Below are 25,666 nucleotides of genomic sequence, written 5' to 3'. Positions count from 1 at the left end.
CATTCTGGTCAGGGTGCTGATATCGTGCATGTTGGCTCACTAGAAACACTCCATTTTGGTTCCCAAATGGCCCCTTATGGTGGGTGTGTAACTCTGAGAGTGTACAAATGGAACCAAATGGACCCGTAAGGGTCCATTTGGTTCCATTTGTACACTCTCAGAGTTATGGGGGTCCTTGAAAATAAGACAACCACTATACCACACTAAATGGAACAGAGCCTTAATTAGTATTATTGGTAACACCTGTAAAAGGAAGTAAGGCAGGGGCCCAATTCATTCCCAATATGGCTGCTGTGCATAGAGCCTATTTACTTTTCACTGGAGCAAGTTATGCTGAAGAAAGTAAAAAACCTAGCTGTTTATTACACAAACGGAGTTTGTGGTGATTCTGTTTCAGAATTCTAACCTTAAAGCCTTACAAGTGGAATAGTATCTCATACCACCAGCCAAACGTGGTGGTGCGTCACATGATATTTGATCTATTATTATGGTGTATTATCTGGTATGACTGCAGTCGTTTGTGAGGAAGATGACGTAGACGTCGGAATCGTCAGTCACCTGTTGCTAGCACCTTAAAATAAAAAAAGGCTTAAATGTCGGCGCTGCTCCAGTGTCCTCTCCTCCTTCGCTGCGGCAATAGGCTCTATGCACAGCAGCCATATTATCACTTCCTTCACAGGTGTTACCAATGACACTAATGAAGGCTCTGATCCATTTAGTGTAGCACAGTGGTTTCCACGACCCCCATAACTCTGAGAGTGTACAAACGGAACCAAATGGACCCTTACGGGTTCATTTGGTTCCATTTGTACACTCTCAGAGTTACACACCCGTAAGGGGCCATTTGGAAGCCCATGAGGGTCCCCGGACCCCAACTTTAGACCCACTGGTGTAGCAGAGTGTTTCCAGTGAGCCAACATGCACAATATCAGCACCCTGACTCTGTTTGACCAGAATGGAACAGAGCCTTCATTAGTATCATTGGTAACACCTGTGAATGTCTTCATAATATGGCTGCTGTGAATAGAGCCTATTTTGTCTTTTTGAGACACTGTAAGACCTGATGATAACAAACCCTGCTGATTCAACGAGAAGCTATTACTCGAAGGATTTGTAATACCCTTTGATGATGCAATCAGGCCATTGAGTAAACCTTGGCTAGTGCTGCTTGGTAATAATGTAGTGGGAAACAAGATGAAGAACAGCCATGGCTGTGGTTATTAAGTAGGCTTTGACTAGTCTTGTTTGACTCTGCAGTCAAAACTAGTGCTGGTAAATTAATATTCCATGTTCGAATATTCCTCAAATATGGCAGAAAAAAAACAAACGTTTAAAGCATTTTTTTTTAATGTTTATTTGACAGGGACAATACAAAAAACAATGTATCAAGTTATAAAAACAAACAAAATATATTTTGTATTGGATCTGAGCACTTGATACATTGTTTTTTGTATGGTCCCTGTCAAATAAACATAAGAAAAGACAAAATAACTTAAAAATAAATAAATAATAATAATATTCGAATATTAGCCAATTTTTAAGACCAATATTCAAAGTCAAACTAAATTAAAGTTGCTCTAGTCAGCCAAAGAGTCAGAAATAATGCTCATTCAGTTTTGTTTTGTTCAACTTGCTTCGGTTCATGACAAAAAAGTGAATGAGTTTGGGGTCCAAACATTGGCTTTAACAGCCCCCCGAATGAGTAAAATAAGCTGTGAAATCACTTTTACTTCTTTGAAGAATGTCGGTCCCCACAGAGAAAAATAGAGAACACTACAAGTGAGCTATGCTATTGAGACCTTACATGGACAACCGACTGCTATGGCATAGAAAACAGGCTGTGTGTGTGTGTGTGTGTGTGTGTGTGTGTGTGTCTGGCAATGTTCTCCTTGAGCGTTCGGTCTTCATGTAAACAAACGCAGAGACAGAGATGCTATCACCAGAAGCTCCTTTTGAATGTGTGCATGTGCTTTGTGTGCACAAAAGTACCAGTGATACATGCGTGGTCTGCGGTGGCACCTATTTTTATCCCCACAATACAGCAGGGCTTTAACATTATTTTACTCAAATCTTTGCTTCTGGGGATCCCTGGAACAAAACATTTTGAGATGGGGGGTCCGCGGACCCAAATACATATCTAAAAATGATTGCTAAATCCTAACAGTATGTTGCTACAGCAGTGGTGCTCCAACTTGTCCATGTCAAGGACCCCCCAAAATGATATGTATTTGGCCGCGGACCCCCATCTCAAAATATGTTGTTCCAGGGATCCCCCAGAAGCACAGATCGGAGTTAAAAATGTTCGCTTTAAAACATCGGTCACTGTCGTGCAATGAAAACATTTTTGAAACATCCTTGAATGATTTTCTCGGGGGCACAAAGTCCGATAACATGCCTTTAACCCATTAAAGACCGGGAACGCATCTGTGTGTCATTTTAAGATCTCTTTGGGCTATTCAAAAATAGCAGATCTACGAGTCTTAATGGGTTAACTATCATCAAGGTTACCCACGTCGGGTTTGTTTGGGACTATCTTAGGTTTACGCAGGGCCATGCTAAAACCAGCAACCAATGATACACAACAAGCTATGATACTCAAGGTTATGTTAGAAGTAGAACCAGCTGTGATACACAAGGCTGTGTTCAAACTGGCCATGATAGTAGGGATGCACAAAATAGACATTTTTAGCTGATATCTGATTATAACCGATTATTTGGATGGTCATACTGACCAAATATCAATACCGATAATGCAATGCAACACCAGATTCCATCAGTAGGGCTTAGGTGTACGCCTGCCTGTTGTCATGTAACCGTGATGCCGGGGGCAGATGCAGATCTCTGACTTTTTTATGTCACCTTATTTATTAGTCAACGCTACACCCTGTTTCTAGCTTTAAAGGAGTAGTTCGCCCAAAAAATTACACACCCCATGAAGCATTGAATTCATGGAGATTTTTTTGTTTTTGTCGCATTCCTGAACCAATAATTTGATGACCGGCGGAAAGATGCTAATGTATCCGGTAGGAGACTCAAAGGAGTCTCTTTGAGTCTCCTACCGGAAATACGCCCAGTCATCAAATTCTCCATGAATCCAAAAACTCCAAAAATCTTACTTTTCTTATAGTCATAAGGCCTAGAAGTGCAGTATTCCAGATGTGATAGCACTGTGTTTTTTGCCAACATGTCTTCAAACTATAGTGCTGAGCCTCATACTGTATTTTTGGATCTCGGATCTTCAGGTGGCTTATTATGTTATAGTATTACAAATGGCACATTTGTTTAATTTTTTTTTTAGAAACCGACATCATTTTACACTGCAGACATTGTCTCTTGTGAAGGTAGCTTAACACAAGCCGTTTCCCCACCAACGCGTCACATCAACATGGTTGGCACATAGTTAACGCCTCATCATATCAGCAATAGATACCGTTACTGCTTTTTCAAGTAATTATAGGATGTGCGCTCGGGTGGCGCAGTGGTAAAGTCCCTGCCCACCACCACGGAGGTTGTGGGTTCGAATCCACCGTGGTGCATCCGGCTTTGTCGAGCGTCAACACAATTGGCCCGTGTTCCAGGGAGGGAAGCCGGGCGGGGAGGATGATATTGGTTATTGCACGTAATAGACCACCGAAGTCCTGACGTCACTCGTTCATCCCCAGGTTCGTAAAGTAATTTCGCTATGGAGAATAACATTGGGTCATCATAGAATCGTCTCATATAAGAATTGTGGTACAAAAATAAACAAACTGTCTCGGCATAATTGTCAGGGAGGAGGTTCTGTATCGTTTATGATAGTCAGTCATTTATATTTGATACAGTCTGTTTCTGGCGAAAATGTAACTAATTTGGCGGAAGTAACATTATCGTTTTCTCACCGTCAGTTGATGCTTCATATCCATAACCATAAGAGTCAAACCGCCGGGGTCACTTGTTTATTTTTGGAACACAGTTCTTATTTGACGCGATATTAAAGACGTCTATGGGATTCAGAATGGGGGTGGAAAACCGCGAACCAGGTAGACAAACCAAGGATGTGTAAATTACGTCAGCCTTCGGTGGTCTATAGACTCTATTCACAGCAGCCATATTGTAAGACATTCACAGGTGTTATCAATGATACTAATGAAGGCTCTGTTCCATTCTGGTCAGACAGAGTCAGGGTGCTGATATTGTGTATGTTGGCTCACTGGAAACACTCCCAAATGGCCCTTTACGGGTGTGTAACTCTGAGAGTGTACAAAATGCATTTGGTTCCATTTGTACACTCCCAGAGTTATGGGGGTCGTGGAAATCTGAAATTCTAAAATCTGAGAACTACTGTGCTACACTAAGGCCTTGGCTACACGTACATGGATCTTTTTCTAAACGCACATTTTTGTGTGCGTTTGGGCCTTTCAGCCACACGCAAACAGTGTTTTTGGCCGCTAAAACGGATATTTTTGTAAACGGATAAATAAGTGAAGGTTTTCCAAAACATGCGTTTCAGTGGATCTGTGTGGACATGTAATCCGGAGATTTTGAGAAACGATGACGTCATCGCGCATTCGCACATGGTCATTATAATAATAAATAATACAATAATACATAAACACCGGACCGCTCATGGTCATTATAATAATAAATGAAGAGAGAGAGAGCAACACTTACAGTCTATGAAACAAGGCACGCTCATTTATGGCTAAATAATGTCATACTTAATAATAAGACAGTGGTGGGAAAAGTAGCTCATTCACTGTGTGACGAAAACCCTCTTTCTCTGCGCCAAGTAGAACACACGGCGCGCACACAGATTGAATGTGGGGTCTGTCGTCCTAAAACACAATCGCCCCGGTGCCGAGAGTCCCTGCTTTATAGTGGTGTTTGATGTTTTTACATTGCCAACTCTCACATGTACATAAACGTTCAGATTTCAAATATAAAGTGCTTACCCCTGAGCCACGGACGTTACAAGGCGATCCGGACCGCGATAAGTACCCGTATCTCCCGTATTGTTCAATAAAAAGCATTTTAATCCGATCGTCGGCCATTTTCTCCAAATTTTCTCCGATGCTTTCAACCATGCGACACTAATGGTTGGAAGGTGTATTGCACTCTGATACATTACCACAATAAAAGAACAGAAAAAGAAAATGGCCGGCGATGGGATTAAAATGCTTTTTATTGAACAATACGGGAGATACGGGTACTTATCACGGTCTGGATTGCCTTGTAACATCCGTGGCTCAGGGGTAAGCACTTTATATTTGAAATCTGAACGTTTATGTACATGTGAGAGTTGGCAATGTAAAAAAAAAACGAACACCACTATAAACCAGAGACTCGACAGCGTCATGTGAACCATGGCTACTGTTTACGCTGCAGCTGCGCCCTAATAATGTTGTTTTCGTTTATGTTCACGTATGCTGTTCACGTATATGCTATTAAAATAATGCAGCTATTGCAGTATTGGGCCTTAACATGTGATTACAAATGTATTTGTTTTTGGCCCCTCATATATATAATTATAAAATAAATGTAAATATAAAATCTGATATAAAATTGAAACATGCAGCTGATCGATGCGTTTCTGCGTCTACGTGTGGACAGGGATTTTTGTTTATCTTTGTCATGTGGCCAGGGATTCTTTTTAAAAACGGAGGACTAAAATATCCGTTTAGTAAAAGATCCATGTACGTGTAGCCAAGGCCTAAATGGAACAGAGCCTTCATTAGTATCATTGGTAACACCTGTGAAGGAAGTGATAATATGGCTGCTGTGCATAGAGCCTATCCTTACAGGCTGTCAACGGGGGGTGTAAATAAATTAAAAACATATATTGTAGGATGAATCCGATATGATGACTGATATATTGTGCATCCATATACACAACAAAGCTATGTTAATAAAAGAGTCATGGAAGCAGCACTCCAAACCCTGTTTTTACCCGCCTATGGTAGCTTGTTCATTTGAATTGACTGTCAGCTTGCGTGTTAGAAGAAACCCATATGATATATGTCACATATAATATCATATAATATGTATTATAATTACTTTGTGATGGGATATTACAGTAAGACATCCATTGCTGCTAGAGACAATCAATAACTAAGAAAAGCATTGTTTTCCCTATGAAAAAGAGTGCCTTGTTCGTTGTATTGAATAATCCATTTGAGAGTACTTAAAGAGGATAACAGTATCCAGTTGAAGGTTGAGTTGTTGGGACCTGCATAGTTCAGGACCTTCTCTTCTGGTGTGAAGGACATACAGTATGTTCATCTGGCGCTTACAGTATGTATTTCCAGTGGTGTAAAGTAACTAAGTACATTTACTCAAGTACTGTGCTTAGGTACAATTCTGAGGTACTTTACATTTCTGAGGCAAATATTGTACTTTTACTCCACTACAATTATTTGAAAACTTTAGTTACTAGTTACTTTGTAGATATAAATTATTGCATTATAAAACATACTTTAACCACTGTAGCCCTATTTTATACCTAGGCTATTTGAAAATAGCCGATTTACAAGCTCACAACGCGTCGCATCGCGACGCGCTGTGAGCTTGTAGATCTGCTATTTTCAAACATTTAGTACTTTTACTTTTGGTACTTTAAGTACATTTTTGATACCAATACTTTTGTACTTTTACTCAAGTACATTTTGAATTCCAGACTTTTATTTGTAACAGAGTACTTCTACATTGCAGTATTGATACTTTTACTTAAGTATAACAGTTGAGTACTTTTTCCACCACTGTGTATTTCTGCTGTGTAGACCTTGTGTAATCTTTCTTGTCTTTTTGCCTCTCTCTCTCTCTCTCTCTCTCTCTCTCTCTCTCTCTCTCTCTCTCTCTCTCCACAGAGAATGCAGAGTCATCAGAGCTGAAGCAGTTCTTTGATCAGAACTACTCACACATCTACTATGTCTTCTTTGAGAACTTTGTCACCATTGAGGTCAGCCTCAAGCAGAAAGGTACGTTGAGGTCGACGAGGCCTCAGAAATACCATGGCCGGCCTAGACCGTGGCGTCGCGGTCTAGGCACCCTGGTTGCAAACCCTTAATAGCAGTGTGCCGCGGGTTCGCGTCCCGTTCCCGTCGGCCTTTCCTGCATGTCTTCCCCCATCTCTCTCCCCATTCTTCCTGTCGACATACTTTCCCTGTCCCTCTCCAATAAAAACAATAAAAAAATACCAAAAACAAATCTTTAAAAAAAAAAAAAAAAAAAAGAAATACCATGGCCATGAATAACGTTAAAAGACACAAGTAACGCACAGTCACGCCGTCTTTGGTGCTGAGCAAAAGCAGGCTCGCAACTCACTTTCAGAAAGCTCCAACTTTATTAACTAAAATGTAATTTTCGAGTGAAAACAGACAAGTCACTAGTATAGAGCCCTGGGGGACTCCGATACACTTTGTTGACCGGGGTCCCCCAGGGGTCTGTACTTGGCCCCCTCCTTTTCCCCTCAACACCAAATCTCTTCACTGAAAATCTCTTCTACAAGCTTGTAGAACGACTATTTTTTCCATAAGCATGCCTAAAAAGTGTGTGTGTGTGTGTGTGTGTTTTCAGGACATAAGTCACAGAGGGAGGAGCTGGACTCAATCCTCTTCATCTTTGAGGTAAAACAATCGCTAAATGATTGAGTGATGAACTTGATGTCGTTTTGTCTTCCGTGTTTTACATAAAGGAATAGCAGATCCGGTCCACCGTTCGCATTTGTCAAGAGTGTGCGGTCACTTTAGCCTATGGATGTTAGTCTATTTCTCAATACATTTAACCCATTAAGACCTGAGGCCGATTAAAGAATGTTTTCTAAATCCTAACGCTTTAAAAAATATATATATATATTCAAAGATTTGCACAAATGTTCACGATTTTACAAAAATAGCAGATCTACAAGCTCGTAGCGTGGCACTCGGTGCCGCGCTACGAGCTTGTAGGTCTGCTATTTTTGAATAGCCAAAGAAATCTTAAATGCTTCCAGAAATCTTAAAATCTTAGATGCGTCCACTGATATTGTGACAATACACAGACAAACAGCCAGACAGAAATACAAAGTTAGTATGTCACATTTGGTTCAAGGAAGCAGGAGCTCTTTACAACCTTGGGAAACATCTCCTTGGTATGTGCATGACTAGTTCCAACCTTGATTAGATTCTTGGAGCTGAAGGAATCCCATTTTCCCGTTCAGTTTTGGGAACCACTTCCTCTGTAAATCACCACTTACTATGACAGAATGGTATTAACTATCAACCCATTAAGACCGGGAACGCATCTCTGTCATTTTTAGATTTCTTTGGCCATTCAAAAATAGCAGATCTACAAGCTCATAGCGCTATACGAGCTTATAGATCTGCTATTTTCGAAAACTCGTGAACGTTTGTGCAAATCTTTGAAAAAAAAAATATATATTTTTAAAGCGAACATTTGTACCTCAAATATTTAACCAAAAAATATATAAAAAAAATATACATTCAAATATATGCACACATTTTCACAATAAAAAAAAATAGCAGATATACAAGCTCATAGCGTGGCACAGAGTGCTGTATATATATACTGTATATATATACTGTATATATATATGTACTGTATATATGTACCATTTTTGAATGGCTAAAGAAATCTAAAACGTTTCACGGATGCGTTCTCGGATCGGATGGGGTTAACTCATTCAGTGCCCAGCTTATGTATGGAATTTTGGCTCCGAGTGCCACAGCTAAAATTCATTGTAAAAAAAAAAGTGCTTAGGAGCCGAGATACAGACTTTTTAAGTTAGAAGTTAAACAAAGAGTGAATGGAGCAGCAAATCTTCAAATCATCATATCTTGGGTTCTGAACATGTCCCCCCCCCCCCCCCCCAAAAAAAAAATCAAAATGTGGCACTGGATGAGTTAATAATTGTGTTGAAACATCAACATCACGCCCCGCGTTGATATGGGATCACTTTGGCTCACGCCGTTTTTGTGCCATCGAAACGATGAACCCGAATGCATAATACAAAGACTATGACTAATGAGCCAACACAAAGGAGCTTCCATCGGAGGCTGTCATTGGCTCCGTGTCTCAGTGGAGTGGTTGTTACAGTGGTCGGTACTACAGCGCTGACTGGCACCGGCCTGACCTCACACTGAGGCCAACCGGCATGTAGAGGGTGTGTGTGTGTGTGTGTGTGTGTGTTGCTTAAATCAGTGGTTCTCTAACTTTTTCATGTCAAGGACCCCCAAAATGATGTTTTATTTGGCTGCGGACCCCCTGTCTCAAAAAATATTTTTGTGCCAGGATTTTTCAAAAATAGCAGATCTGCAAGCTCATAGCGCGGCACTCGGTGCCGCGCTATGAGCTTGTAGATCTGCTGTTTTTGAATAGCCAAAGTATAAAATATGGTTAAAGTGGTTAAAATTATTATGACACCATATTAACTCATTCACTGCCTCTGACGTAATTGACGTAATTAAACAATACTGCCACTGACGTAAAAAACGTATTTTTTTTTTTCAAATTTGAAAGGAGACATGATTTTTCGAAGATCTAGACTCCCATCCACTTCCTTGTTAACTTAAAACTTAAACATTCTGTATCTCGGCTCCTGAGTACTTTTTTTTTTTCAATGAAAAATCTCTGGCGCAAAAAAAAAAAAAGTTCTGGCAGTGAATGAGTTAACTCGTTTTGCTGGGGACCCCCTGGTACCCCCCGCCCCGCTTTGAGAACCAATGGCTTAAATCATATTATGTCACCGAAAATAGCAGATCCACTAGTTCACAAGCTCACACAAAAGTTGCCAGCTTGTAGATTTGGCTATTTTAGTCGCACAACACCGTACACGGAAAAGTATAAATCGGGCTTGTGTGTGTGTGTGTGTGTGTGTGTGTGTGTGTGTGTGTTTGTGTGTCTCTTGCCTCTGCCCTGTGTGTGGCCGTGTGTTCATTCATCAGTATGTGTGTGTGTGTGTGTGTGTGTGCGCGCACGCGTGGCTGACCTTTTTTGCCCCTCCCCACATAGCTGAACAGTAAACCAAGTCAGTCTCCACTCCAGACTGAGAACAGGGCTATTTTCCAATCTACGTAGACAAGAGGACAGTGTGCCTGATTTAGACCAGTGTCCAGCAGCATATCTCTAAACCCGCGCCTCATGGAGTGGATCATAATAATAGCACTTGGGGATGTGAAAACATCCCAAAGTATTCTACTCATTTCTGTACCAAAAGGAGACACATTCTCCTGCCATTTCCCTTGACCAGTGTACAGGCATTGCGTCAACTTTTTAAAACGTTTTTTTTTGGGACATTTCAATTCTTTATTTGACAGTGATAGTCATACAACAGGGGTGATGCAACTTTGATGAATGATGGAGAGTGCCACTGTATTTCCACACTCACTCCAGAGGGCCACATTGCATATACTGTCGGGCAAACACCTCTTGTCTCCGTCTTCCTAGTTGCCATTCTATTCACACAAAAGTAGCAAAAATAGCCGATCTACAAGCTCAAAACGCGTCGCGCCGCGACGCGTTTTGAGCTTGTAGATCTGCTATTTTTGCTATTTTTGAATTGGAATCCTGAATTTTCTTTTGCTATTTTTGAATTGGAATCCTGAAAAGTAATTTTTTTATTGAATTTCAAATGCATTTAGTTATACTTATGTTAACGTTATGAACTTAATTACAAATACACTGGACATAAAAAAAAGACAATAGAATTGTAATACTAGTCATTAAGCTACTAATATAGACTGAAGTAATTAAAGCGGGTCATGTTTGCATGTTCGGAATCGTAATAACAGCTGAAATCAATAATATATCAGTATTCCCATATTAACCTGCGGGCCGCATTAAGTGAAGGTGGGGGCCGCCAGTTGCCCATGTCTGTTGTAGAGAGAGAGAGAGACAGGAAATGTAGAGAGTAGACATGAAGCAAATGGTCCGGCCGGGTAGGAATTAAACTCGCTGATCAGGGCATATTGCGCCCAGATGGTAGGCGCCCCAACCACTTGGCTATCGGCTCGCCCCATTGCTTCTTTATTGTCACGTCACAAGTTCGCAGGTGGAAAAGTGGGTGACGTCATTTTTATACAAGCTCCCAACATTTTCAAGAAAAGAGTTATAAGGGCGAAGAATAGAAAAAGAAACAAGGGAAACTAAGTCAGATAGCGGGAAGGCACAATGTCAAATATGTATGAGGTCGAACTGGAGTTTGTCCCCGAGCACTGCACTGTGGCTGCTCACTGCTGCCGAGTAGTTAAAGGGATAGTTCACCCCCCCCCAAAAAAACTGCGGTTCCGGTAGGAGAGACAAAGGAGACTCTTTGTGTCTCCTACCGGAACCACTGCCGGTCATCAATGCGACAAAAACAAAAGTCTCCATGGGGTGACTAATCGATAGAAAAAAAGTCATTTTGGGGGTGAACTATCCCTTTAAGATGGGTCAAACGCAGGTCTTATTTGCTCAAGGGGAACAGTAAAGAACACTTCAAATATTTTCCATATCCAATGGAATTCAGGCCTACGTCCCATGTTTTCTTTTTTTTCTTTTCTTTTTGTAGACGAAACAATAATTCACATGATCGATTCTTCTGCCATCAAAACGACCTTTTTAAAACAAGGAAATATTGTCACCAACAGTGTTGAAACATGTGCAGTGTGAATCCAGACCAGTGTATTTTAACCCATTAAGACCTGAGGCAGGCAGATTCTAAAAAAATGTTTTCTAAATCCTAACATCTTGAAAAAAATATAAAAAATATTGTTTCACGATTTTTCAAAAAAATAGCAGATCTACAAGCTCATGGCGCGGCACTCGGTGCCGCGCCATGAGCTTGTATATCTGCTATTTTTAAATAGCCAAAGAAATCTTAAGTGACACAGAGGCGTTCCAGGTCTTAAAGGGTTCAAATCGAACTAACCTTTGCCCTGAATATTAGTTTAAATACTCTGAGCCGCCTTTTAAAGATAGACGTGTACGTTGGCTCAACTCCCTGCGTTTCCCTCCCACAGAAAATCCTCCAGCTCCTGCCAGAGAGAATCCAGAGCCGATGGCAGTTCCACAGCATCGGTATTGCATGCATGGACACAGTAAACACGCGCACGCACGCACGCACGCACAATACACACAATACTAAGATACACGCGAATGCAGACATACTGTGATGCACACAAAAGCACGTGCGTCTGTAACAAGGCATACACATCATGCTTCTGTAATAAGGCTCTATTCACAGCAGCCATATTATGAAGACATTCACAGGTGTTACCAATGATACTAATGAAGGCTCTGTTCCGTTCTGGTCAAACAGAGTCAGGGTGCTGATAGTGTGCATGTTGGCTCACTGGAAACACCAGTGGGTCTACAGTTGGGGTCCAGGGACCCTCATGGGCTTCCAAATGGCCCCTTACAGGTGTGTAACTCTGAGAGTGTACAAATGGAACCAAATGGACCCGTCCATTTGGTTCCATTTGTACACTCTCAGAGTTATGGGGGTCGTGGAAACCACTGTGCTAGACTAAATGGAACAGAGCCTTCATTAGTATCATTGGTAACACCTGGGAAGGAAGTGAATATATGGCTGCTGTGCATAGAGCCTGTAAGGCTAGCAGGTATTGAATATTTTTGTACCTATTATTCTATTGATTACCTTTTCAAATTCTTTATACATAGCAACGAATCGACTTTTTTTGTATTTTATACTTCGTCACACAACAACTTTGTGCAAAAATAGTGAAAATAGCAGATCTACAAGGTCACAACGTATCACGATGTGGTGTGTTGGGAGCTTGCAGATCTGCTATTTTTATTTTGTTTTTATATTTTGCCTTCAATGACATGCCCTGAAATTGGGATTGGGATTAAATCAATTAGTTTGATTAACTGGTGCACCCGCTAAATAGGGCAGACGCATTATGCATCTGTAATGACACACAACACACACACACACACACACACACACACACACCCACACACACACACACACACACACACACACACACACACACACACACACACACACTGGTGGAAGAAGTACTCGGATATTTTACTCAAGTAAAAGTAGCAATACCACAATATAAACATACTCTGTTGCAGGTAAAAGGCTTGTGTTGAAAATGTTACTTGAGTAAAAGTACAAAAGTATTGGCATCAAAATATACTTAAAGCACCAAAAAGTAAAAGTGCTAACATGTTTGAAAATGGCAGATCTACAAGCTCACAACGCGTCGCGATGCGACGCGTTGTGAGCTTGTAGATCGGCTATTTTCAAATAGTGGTTGATGTATGTTTTGTAATATAATAATTTATATCTGCAAAGTAACTTGTAACTAGTTTTCAAATAAACGTAGTGGAGTAAAAGTACAATATTAGCCTCAAAGATGTAGTGGAGTAGAAGTAGTGAAAATTGGAAATACTCCAGTAAATTAAAAATAGCTCAAAATTGTACTTAGTTACTTCACACCACTGCACACACACACACACACATTCCGTCTCTCCCTACGGCACACGTTTTAGCTGATCTCCATCTCATACCTGCGTGTGTAGCTTGGTTGTCCGTCACAGTATCCTACGTTTAACATCAGGTTAGGCCAGTTTGAGGCGGCACGCTCCCTCACTTGTGCCAGACTTGGACTACAATCTTGAAATAATACTCCCTGGATTACATTCTGTGAGGTCTGACAGGAGTTGGCTGCACTTCACCCATTAAGACCGGCGGGAACGCATCTCTGTGTCATTTTTAACATCTCTTTGGGCTATTCAAAAATAGCAGATCTACAAGCTCTTATCCACGAGCGTGTATATCTGCTATTTTTTTTAAATTGTGAAAAATTTTGCAAATCTTTGAATATATATTTTTAAAGTGATTTTTTTTTTACTCAAATATTTGCTTTTGGGGGTCCCTGGAACACAATATTTTAAGATGGGGGTCCACGGCCAAATACATACATCATTTTGGGTGGTCCTTGACATGAAAAAGTTTGAGAACCACTAAGCAACATAAGTAAAAAAAAAAAAGAACTGTTAGAATTTAGAAGAAATTTGTTGTATCTCCAGAAGCAAAGATTAGAGTTATAAATGTTCGCTTAAAAAAATATGCTGTATATATTCAACGATTTGCACACATTTTCACATTTTTTCAAAAAAGAGCAGATTTATATCTGCTATTTTTTAATGGCCAAAGGAATCTTAAAATGGCACAGCTATGCGTTCCCGCTCTTAAAGGGTTAAGATGGCATGCTCTCCCCCAATGTGTCAGTCTTATGAGAACTCGTAGATATGAGAGAAGGCTACAATTATAACTGGTTAAGTAGAGCTGGTTAACACATTGACTGCCATCGGCTAATCTCAGAACGTCCATCGTAGTGCCACGCTATTTCTTACCTTTTTTGTTTTTTTGATTCCGTCATAGGCCCCGCTAAATCCGTTTAAAATCCGCGTTCATTTGGTTCGACACAAACACGGGACCCGACCGAACAAAACGCTGAAAACCGTGCGGCGATCCGACACTGCATTCTGGAGAACGAGAGGAAAACGCTAAAATGGTGGATGTGGTGAGAAAAACAACAAGCCAGAGATAATGGCGTCCAAAGTTGACCGCTAGACAGGAAACGGAGGCGGGAGAAAAAAACCGGAAACAGTATTATTTCGTTTCCGGCCCGCCCCCTTCGAGACCGGAAGTGCAAAAAAAATCCGGAATCTGCACCTGCACGATTTAACATGGGAAAACACCCGCCCCGTAGGACTACGGGAACGGCAGTTAACGGTTGGATTTAACGGCCCGTAGGACTACGGGCCTGGCAGTGGATGTGTTAATGACAAATTGAATATCGAACAATCTGAAAATGATCACCAAAAGCATTACCTCTTTATCTCTCTGTTGCTTTACTTTTTATAATTATTGTATATATATATTTTTTACTCCCCCCCCCCCCCCCCCCCCCATATGCAACAGACAACATACATTGTACTGTATCTAACCTTACTATATCTCTTACTTCCCCAATCCCCCACCCACCCACCAAGGTCATAGCAACAAGACAAAAGACAATATAGACAAAAATAAAACAAGACAGTAAAAGATCAAATATTATTATTATTATAAAAATAAAATAATAATAAAAAAAAAGAACAAACAAACGGACAGACAAACCAAACGTTGCTTTACTATTTAACCTGTATCCAGCAGAGTAACCACACATGACAATAGATGCTCCCCCAGTTTTTTGGCATCTATTGTTAACTATGTCCCCATTATGATCACAGATATGTTCTAAAAGTGTGAAAATCATATTTTTCATTACAGCTGGGCTTTAAGGACATTCGTTTTTTTTTTCTTTTTAACAACATAGAGACATTGAGCGAATCTGCATATGATTTGATCAACTGTTTGGTCGTTTCGTTGTACTTGCCTCATTGAATGTTGTGTATAAACATTGTAAATCATTGGTTCTCAAAGTGGGGTCCGGGGACCCCCAGGGGTACTTGAGGGGGTTCCAGGGGGTCCCCAGCTAAATGATGGATAGGAACCAAATGGACCCTTATGGGTCTGTAACTCTGAGAGTGTACAAATGGAACCAAATGGACCCGTCCATTTGTACACTCTCAGAGTTAAATTAACATAGATTTTCCAATATGAATTGGGGTCCCAGAGAAAGAAATGCCATTAAATGGGGGTCCGTAGCCTTAATGCATGTCAAACTGGGTGGTCCTTGAAATTAAAATGATTGAGAATCACTGCTAGAGCCGTAAAGATCTTCTCTTATGGGGGTCCCTGGCATATATTTTTCAAATGGGGGTCCGCAGGCTAATAAGTGTCATTTTGGGGGTCCTTGACATGAAAAAGTTAGAGAGCCACTGTTGTAAATGACCATGCTGCATTGTTTCCTCTCTCGCAGGGCTGATTCTCAAGAAATTGCTGCATACTGGCAACTCTCTGAAGGTACTGTATTCTGGTTGGTCGGTCATATCCACAACACGGATATTATCCAACCGGCCCACATGTTGTGCAAGCGGCGACGCCCTCTAGTTTGTGTGTAACGTGGTACTGAGTTGGCACTGTTTTGTGCATCAACAGTTGTACGTGCTCGATTTTGTATGTATATTATGTTTTACTCATAGATATGCTGTGGTTTAAGTCAGATGATGACACATTACAGTGGTGGGAAAAGTACTCAAATGTTTTACTTAAGTAAAAGTATCAATACTAGAAGTACTCTGTTACAAGTAAAAGTCCGGAATAAAAAATGTACTTGAGTAAAAGTACAGAAGTATTGGTATCAAAATGTAGTAAAAGTACTAAAATGTTTGAAAATAGTAGATCTACAAGCTCACAACGTGTCGCAATGCGACGCGTTGTGAGCTTGTAGATCGGCTATTTTCAAATAGCCCATGTATAAAATAGGACTGAAGTGGTTAATGTGTGTTTTATAATGTAATGATTTATATCTGCAAAGTAACTACGGTTGTAACTAAAGTTTTTTTTAACTAGTAACTAAAATACTGTGTTGCCATTAACTAAAATGAACTAGTAACTAAAATTTCCAATTGTAGTGGAGTATAAGTACAATATTTGCCTCTGAGATGTAGTGGAGTAGAAGTAAAAGTACTGATAATTGGAAATACTCCAGTAAAGTAGAAAATTGTACTTAAGTACAGTACTTCAGTAAATGTACTTAGTTACTTTACACCACTGCATTTTAATGATGTGCGATTGCTCTCCTGAACGCACATTACATGTGTCACAGGCCCTCTGTTCATTTCTACTCTGTGGCCACAATTCTTAACCATTCAAACCTCTTCCTCTTTCTGTCTTCTGTTTGGATGTGTTCATTTAGAGTTTAACCATTATTCTATGCTTTGGCTGTTCCAATATAGCAGATGTACAAGCTCATAGCGCTTCACTTCGTGCAGCACTGTGAGCTTGTGGATCTCTATTTTCGAAACATCTTGAACATTTCGTGCAAATCTTTGAATATATATATTTCTTTTAAACGTAAAATCTTTGCTTCTTGGGGTCCCTGGAACTAAATATTTTGAGATGGGGGGTCCACAGCCAAATGCATATCATGTTGGTGGGAAAGAATCTGTGTCATTTTTAGATTTCTTGGGCTATTCAAAAATAGCAGATCTACAAGCTCATAGCGCGGCACCGAGTGCCGCGCTATGAGCTTGTAGATCTGCTATTTTCTTTTAAATCTTGAACATTTTGTGCAAATATTTGAATATATATTTTTAAAGCGAACATTTTTAACTCAAATCTTTGCTTCTGGGGGTCGGCATATTTTGAGATGAGAGTCGGAGGCCAACTACATATCATTTTGGAGGGTCCTTGACATGAAAAAGTTTGAGAACCACTGATATAGAAACAGTATGCTTTTCAAAAAACTGTTAGGATTTAGAAGACATTTGTAGAATAGAGGATATGCGCATGCTTAAAGTGAATGGCACATCGAGTGGCAAAGAAACATGCAAAATGAGTTTAACATTGTTTAATGCAATCAGATATGACTTTTCTGTTTGGATGCATGGGCTGTCAAGGCCAGAAAGTATTTTTTTGACACTCAGTAGGCATTCCTGCATAACTTCCGGGTTTGATGATGATGTCACACGCATATCCTCTATCCCCCCAGAACCAAAGATTTGATTTGCAAATGTTTGCCTTAAAAATATATCTATTCAAAGATTTGCACAAATTTTCCACGATAAAAAAAAGAAATAGTAGCTATTTTTGAATAGCCAAAGAAATCTTAAAAAGACACAGATTCCTTCCCGGTCTGAATGGGTTTAAAGCAGAATGGAGGCCAAGGAAACAGCGTTGACGATGGTCCTCCTCTCTCCCCCCCCTCCTCTCCTGTAGATCCGTCGTGAGGGCGTGCGCTTGTTCCTGCTGTGGATGCAGGCGCTGCAGAGCAACGCCGAGCGGGAGCAGCTCTGCATGTTCGCCTGTCTGATCCCGGGCTTCCCCGCCCCGCTGTGCCACGGGACGCCTCGCACCCTGGACACCCTGGTCAACCCGCCGCTCAGTTTAACAGACAGTTAGTACCATGAAACACACGCTCAGTTTTATTCATGTATAGCACAGGGGTTGATGCAACTTCGGATGATGGAGAGGGCCACTATATGTCCGCACTCAGTCCAGAGGGCCACATTGCACATACTGGCAGACATCTCTTTTAACGTTTTTCGTAAATTAATGTCACACAGAAGTAGCAAAAATAGCCGATCTACAAGCTCAAAATGCGTCGCCCTGCGATGCGTTTTGAGCTTGAAGATCGGCTATTTTTGCTATTTTTGAATTGGAATCCTGATTTTGTTTTTTTTATTTTTGAAATGGAATCCTGAAAAGTAACATTTTTATTTAATTTCAAATGCATTTAGTTAACTTTATGAACTTAAAAACAAATACATTGGACATAAAAAAAGACAATAGAATTTTTATACTAGTCATTAACTCTCTCAGTGCCAAGCCACAAGTTATCCCGAGTTTTTTCTGAATGCCCTCAGTGCCAGAACGAAAAATCCAGAGTTTAAAAAATAAAAAAATAATGTTCAGAACCCAAGATATCGTGATCCGAAGATTTGCTGCTCCATTCACTCCTTGTTTAACTTATAACTGAAAAAGGCTGTATCTCGCTTCCTAAGCACTTTTTTTTTACTTAAAAAAATAAATAAAAAAATGCTGGCACAGTATGAACATATTTTTTTATTTCATTGGCACTGAGAGAGTTAAGCTACTAACATAGACTGAAGTAATTAAAGCGGGTCATGTTTGCATGTTTGGAATTGTAACAGCTGAAATCAATAATATATCAGTATTCCGATGTTAACCTGCGGGCCGCATTAAGTGAAGGTGGGGGCCGCATGTGGCCCCCGGGCCGCCAGTTGCCCATGTATGATATAGCACATTTCACACGACAGACATAGACGATGTCAGAGTCAATATGCTTACTGTCCACTTTTAAGTTCTTAGTTCCAATCAGTGGTGGAAGAAGTACTCAGATATTTTACTTAACCCATTGAGACCTGGAACTGTGTATCTTTAGATTTGAGCAAAAAAGCATTATTTTACACATTGGGCTATTCAAAAATAGCAGATCTACAAGCTCATAGCGCGGCACCGAGTGCCGCGCTACAAGCTTGTAGATCTGCTATTTTTGAAAAATCGTGAAAATGTGTGCAAAGCTTTGAATATATATATATTTTTAAAGCATTTGTAACTCAAATCTTTGCTTCTGGGGGGTCCCTGGAACAACATATTTTGATGGGGGTCCGCAGAAAAAATACATGTCATTTTGGGGGTCCTTGGCATGAAAAAGATTGAGCACCACTGATATAGAAACATATGTTTTTCAGAATACTGTTGAGATTTAGGAGACATGTAGAATCGGCTTCAGGTCTCAATGGGTTAAGTAATAGCAATGCCACAATATAAAAACACTCTGTTACAAGTAAAAGGCCTGTGTTCAAAATGTTACTTGAGTAAAAGTACAAAAGTATTGGCATCAAAATATACTTAAAGTACCAAAAATAAAAGTGCTAACATTTTTGAAAATAGCAGATCTACAAGCTCACAACGCGTCGCATCGCAAGCTTGTAGATCGGCTATTTTCAAATAGCCCATGTATAAAATAGGACTGAAGTGGTTAATGTATGTTTTATAATATAATAATTTATATCTGCAAAGTAACTAGTGACTAAAGTTTTCAAATAAATGTAGTGGAGTAAAAGTACAATATTTGCCTCTGAGATAGTAGTGGAGTAGAAGTAAAAGTATTGAAAATTGGAAATGAAACCAGTAAATCAAAAATATCTCAAAATTGAGTACATGTACTTAGTTACTTTACGCCACTGGTTCCAATAGATGGATTTGATGCTAGATAGATATTGCACTAATACATTCAAATCCGAAACCGCAGCTCAGGTGACCCCAGAAGAGATCACCCCGTTGGTCCCTCCGCAGTCGGGGGACAAGAACCAGGAGGACCTCACCGCCTACTTCCTGGAGGCGCTGCTAAAATACATGGTAAACCAGGTATCAGCCTGATCCCTTACTAACACTGCTAAACACTCGCTAATGTGTGGTGAAAGAGAGCAATGCTTTTTGAGTCCCTACTAATGGCCATAACGCGTCTAAAGGCATGGGGAAGCAGGAATAGGCTCTATGCACAGCAGCCATATTATGAAGACATTCGCAGGTGTTGCCAATGATACTAATGAAGGCTCTGTTCCATTCTGGTCAAACAGAGTCAGGGTGCTGATATTGTTGCATGTTGGCTCACTGGAAACACTCTCTCCTTGAGGGGCTTCCAAATGGCCCCTTAAGGGTGTGTAACTCTGAGAGTGTACAAATGGAACCAAATGGCCCCTTACGGGTGTGTAACTCTGAGAGTGTACAAATGGAACCAAATGGACCCTTACGGGTCCATTTGGTTCCATTTGTACACTCTCAGAGTTATGTAGGTCCTTGAAATTAAGTTTTGAGAACCACTGTGCTACACTAAATGGAACGGAGCCTTCATTAGTATCATTGTTAACACCTGTGAAGGAAGTGAGGAAGGGGCCCAAAGTTTTTCCAATATGGCTGCCGTGCATAGAGCCTATTACACTGACTCTTTGTTCGAACCTTGGGAACCTTGTATAGGCAGTTGGCGGCGATGAAAGTCCAAATATCATCATGTTTATCTGTTGCTGGGGTGGCGCAGTCGGTAGCGCTGTCGCCTCACAGCTAGAAGGTCCTGGGTACGCTGTGGGCGCTGGGGGCCGTGTCTTCTCCTCCGTGTCACCAGTTCCCATACCCTAGGTGGGGTTGGTGAAAAAAGGGCCTCTTTGTGTGGAGTTTGCATGTTCTCCCCGTGGTTAGGTGCCCTCACAAAAACATGCAGTAATCCTGGTCTCTATACTGTCTCTATACTGCCTAGAGCCCTGCACGGGCCGAATATGTGGGCCCTAGCCCGGCCAGGGCCCGTGATATTTCAGCCCGGCCCGTAGGTGGCGCAATTTTACAGCCCGAGCCCGAGACCTCTTTATTTATTTATTATTATTAATTTGTTATTTTTGAGCGTGAACTTGTGCATGCCGCGCATCTCGCGCTCCGATAAACAAACCCACAAACACAAGAAGCGGATTATGTTACCAGAGTGAAATAATCTGGTTCGGTGAGCCCGAGCCGGGCCCTAGGCCCGATGTTCAAATACAGAAACGGCCCTAGCCCGGCCCGGGCCCTGGGCGGGCCCCAGCGGCCCTGCAGGGCTCTAATACTGCCTCCCCCTGGTCAGCCGGGGCGCCTGATGGAGGGGAAGGGAACTGGTTGGAATAACGTGTTCCTTCCACGCGCTACGTCCTACCGGGGAAACTCCCCCCTGTCAGGTGATAAGAAGCGGCCTGCTTACTCATGTATTGAAGGAGGCATGAGCTCAGTCTGGGCTCTCCCTAGGCTGGTAGAGGGAGAGTAGCGCCCAGGATTACATAGGCAATTGGCACTGGGTGAAAAAATGTGTTACAAAATCGTGGGATAAAAGAAGAATTATGATAAATGTTCATCTGTTGCTCCATGAACGATGGTAGCGTTTTTTTTTTCGGTCTCCGTTTGCTCTCTTTGCTTTGGAAATCACCTCTCAAATTTCACACATTAAACATAAACAAAGGCAAACAAAGCTGATTTAGCCAATCTAAAAATTAAAAAGAAGCCCTATTCATATTTTTCCCTCACCTATTTTGCCTTCTGGAAAACTAGGAAGTATAGGAGAGCTTGTAATGTGGCAACTTGGCAAACTTGGAAAATGTCTATATTGTTTTATTTCTCTATTCTATTTATTTGATCTAATCTAAAATGTATTTGTATTCCTTAATGTGAATTGCCTTTGAGTATGAAATGTCAAATTATACAAATACATTTGCCTCGCCATCAAATATTATCTGGTGAATAACATGCATGCAAGAGTAGTTTATATATTTTCATTGGCGTAATACAATTAGTTTGCATACATTTACAGTATGTGGTTAAAGTGTGATTTTGAGACCTGTTTCACCGGAGCACAGGAGCAACAGATAAAGATGACCAACAATATTTGGACTTCCATTGTGGCCAGGCACCTACAGTATAAGGCTATATAAGCATCACTCTAACACGTTATTACATGGTAGGCTAAGGCTAGGTATTACACTGATCCCTGACTGAATCATACTAACTTTCTGCGTGCATCGCCTCTGCTAGCTTTTTACACATGCACGCGCACGCACGGTCACACACACACACACACACACACACACACACACACACACACACACACACACACACACACACACACACACACACACACACACACACACACACACACACACACACACACACACACACACACACACACACAGAGTGGTGGAAAAAGTACTCAAATGTTTCACTCAAGTAAAAGTGTCTGTACTGCAATGTAGAAATCGTTCGTTACAATTAAAAGTCCGGAAGTTCTAAATGTTACTTGAGTAAAAGTACAAAAGTATTGGCATCAAAATATACTTCAAGTACCAAAAGTAGAAAGTACTCATTATGCAGAATGTCCCCATTTCCCAAATTTCCAAATGTATAATGCATGTAAAATCTACAAAGTAACTAGTAACTACATTTTGCAAATAATTGTAGTGGAGTAAAAGTACAATATTTGCCTCCGAGGTGTAGTGGAGTAAAAGTAAAAGTATTGACAATTGGAAATTCTCAAGTAAAAGTACCTCAGAATTGTACTTAAGTAAATGTAGTTAGTTACTTTCCACGACTGCACACACACACACACACACACACACACACACACACACACACACACACACACACACACACACACACACACACACACACACACACACACACACACACAGAGAGCTAATAGCTGGCTGTTGTACATTTTCTCTAAAACACAATAGTGCTCTTCCTCTCTCTTGCCTCTGCAGTCTATGAGTACTGCTTTTTTTTATGTATAACACAAGCCTGTGTGCGCGCGCGTGTGTGTGTGTGTGTATCTTGTGTGTGTGTGTGCACCAGGCCAAGTCTCTGGAGTGGCGCTGCAAGGAGAACCACGAGCGCGGCTTCAACTTCCTCTTTGGTCACTTCAGGAAGTTCTACCTGCCACACATCTTCCCCAACTTCTCCATGGAAACCAGCCTCTACCAGCCGATACTGGGTCAGTGAAGTTACGCCAACTCTGGTTTCCTGAAACCAGACACGTAGCCTTTGTTCTTTTGTCTTTCTGTATGCTATGACTGTTTTATTCAGATCCTCATCCCTCCTCACCATTTCACCCTTTAAGACCGGGAACGCATCTGTGTCATTTTTTTTATTTCTTTAGGCTATTCAAAAATAGCAGATATACAAGCTCGTAGCGCGGCACCGAGTGCCGCGCTACGAGCTTGTAGATCTGCTATTTTTTTAAGCAAACGTTTGTAACTCAAATCTTTGCTTCTGGGGATTCTACAAATGTCTTCTAATTCAGTTCACTAAAACCGTTTTTTGAAAAAAAACGTATATTGCTATAATCAGTGGTTCTCAAACTTTTTCATGTCAAGGACCACCCAAAATGATATGTATTTGGCCGCGGACCCCCATCTCAAAATATGTTGTTCCAGGGACCCCCCCACCCAGAAGCAAAGATTTGAGTTGAAAATGTTCGCTTTAAAAACATGTATATATTCAAAGATTTGCACACATGTTCAAGCCTTTTCAAAAATAGCGGCTCTACAAGCTCATAGCGCGAGCTTGTATGTATGCTATACTGGAACAACATATTTTGAGATGGGGGTCCGCGGCCAAATACATATCATTTTGGGGGTCCTTGACTTGAAAAAGTTTGAGAACTACTGATTATAGCAACGTAAGTTTTTTTTTCAAAAAACTGTTAGAGATTTAGAAGACATTTGTAGAATCCCCAGAAGCAAAGATTTGACTTTCAAATGTTCGCTTAAAAAAATACTTAAGATTATTCAAAAATAGCAGATCTACAAGCTCATAGCGTGGCACTCGGTGCCGCGCTATGAGCTTGTAGATCTGCTATTTTTGAATAGCCCAAAGAAATCTAATTTTTTGTCCTATCCTGGACGCGAGCCAGGGTCTCTCCCATGTGAGATCTGAAATTTCTACTGCCGAGCTAACATGGAACGCCTGCTTGAGCAGTGATATTTTGCGCTTTGAGGTTCAGGCAGTACTTACTTGTCGCCTTGCAGTGGTCGTGCCCGAACACATGCAGGGTTTTTAGTACATTTCCCAGTAGAAGACCAAGGAGACCGACCTCCAACCACAGTAGTTGTGTTTGTTATATCGTTCCATGCAGATACAATGTACGTTCAGGAAGCCTTTCAATTCTCTGTAACGTGGTCAATCATGCTAATCCCTGTATTGCTGGAAAAGTTTGCTTTTAAAGGAGTAGTTCACCCCAAAAAAAAAACGTATTTTCTATCGATTACACACCCCTTGATGACTAGAATTCATGGAGTTTTTTTTTCCAACTTTGAGTCTCCTACTTTGTGTCTCCTACTTTGTGTCTCCTACTTTGAGTCTCCTACTTTGTGTCTCCTACTTTGTGTCTCCTACTTTGTGTCTCCTACTTTGTGTCTCCTACCGAAGCCGCCGACGGTCATCGAACTATTGGCTTAGCGATGCGACAAAAACAACAAAAATCTCCATGGGGTGTGTAATCGACGTTAGACGTATCCAGGTCCATTCCCCCCACTTCTGGGAAGAAGAAAAAAGAGATAGGGTGGAAAAAGGAACGCTTGTCCTAAAACACGCTGCCCCATTTTTCCCGCGATTAGACCCGGGTCGAGGGTGTTTTTAGGACACCGGTCCTTGTGATCCATTTCTGAATGGAGAGGTGCGCGGTGGAGAGACGTTTCCTTTTTGCCACACATCTACACTTCATGTTTTTGTACCGAATGAACCGAATTAAAGTAAGAAAAACACAAAATAAAAGGGGGGAAAAGACGCAAAGAAAACGCGCTCTGGACACGCATGCGCGCATGCACGTGTCCCCCCTTGGTTCTCAAATGCTCTCTGCGTCCTTGGCGACACCTGTGTGCATTTAACCCATTAAGACCTGAGGCGATTCTTAAAAAAAATCTAAATCCTAACCTAACTAAGTTTTTTGAAAAAAATATAAAACATATTTTTTCACGATTTTTCGAAAAATAGCAGGATCTGCAAGCTCATAGCGCGGCACTCGGTGCCGCGCTATGAGCTTGCAGATCTGCTATTTTTGTATAGCCCAAAGAAATCTAAAGTGACACAGATGCGTTCCAGGTCTTAATGGGTTGTTAAGTATAAATTGGGCATAAGGACCGACTCCCATAATTCCTTGCTCGCCCTCCAGATGTGCCTCCGATGCGATCCAAGCCTTACTACAGCGTGCTGCGGCGGGACCAGGAGAGCAACAACGAGGCCGTCTACTGCACCAAGGAGAGCTACCTGCAGGCCAGGGTCATCTTCATCCGGTGGCTGGTGTCCTTCTGGCTGGAGCCGCGCTCCAACCCGCAGACGGTCATCCCAGGCACGGAGGGAGAGAACGTTCCCAAGAACATACAGGTAAAAGCACACGCGCATTAGATACGTCCCACGCACACTTTTTACACACGTCCCTAGGACGTGTTTAACCCAATAACCCTTTAAGACCTGAAGCCGATTCTACATGTCTCCTAAATCTCAACAGTTTTCTGAAAAAAAAAACGTATG

At 41.2% G+C, this 25,666-nt stretch overlaps 1 protein-coding gene across 4 annotated transcripts in view; it reads left to right on the top strand.

The window, feature by feature from the left end:
• Positions 1-25,666, top strand: part of ralgapa1 (Ral GTPase activating protein catalytic subunit alpha 1) — a 147,107-nt gene that overhangs the window by 3,717 nt on the left and 117,724 nt on the right. For all 4 annotated transcript variants that reach the window (XM_084043985.1, XM_084043982.1, XM_084043983.1 and 1 more), the window contains exons 2-9: positions 6,843-6,953; positions 7,552-7,601; positions 11,973-12,030; positions 15,858-15,901; positions 17,819-17,996; positions 19,878-19,993; positions 22,991-23,129; positions 25,308-25,519. In XM_084043985.1, the coding sequence (XP_083900111.1) occupies positions 6,843-6,953; positions 7,552-7,601; positions 11,973-12,030; positions 15,858-15,901; positions 17,819-17,996; positions 19,878-19,993; positions 22,991-23,129; positions 25,308-25,519 (908 nt within the window). The remainder of the gene's footprint in view (positions 1-6,842; positions 6,954-7,551; positions 7,602-11,972; positions 12,031-15,857; positions 15,902-17,818; positions 17,997-19,877; positions 19,994-22,990; positions 23,130-25,307; positions 25,520-25,666) is intronic.

The sequence above is a fragment of the Gymnoscopelus microlampas genome (assembly GCF_963454915.1).
Source record: "Gymnoscopelus microlampas genome assembly, chromosome: 20".
Classification (NCBI taxonomy): Eukaryota; Metazoa; Chordata; class Actinopteri; order Myctophiformes; family Myctophidae; genus Gymnoscopelus; species Gymnoscopelus microlampas.
The sequence above is the reverse complement of the archived record's forward strand: the minus strand, read 5'-3'. Positions and strand labels throughout refer to the sequence as shown.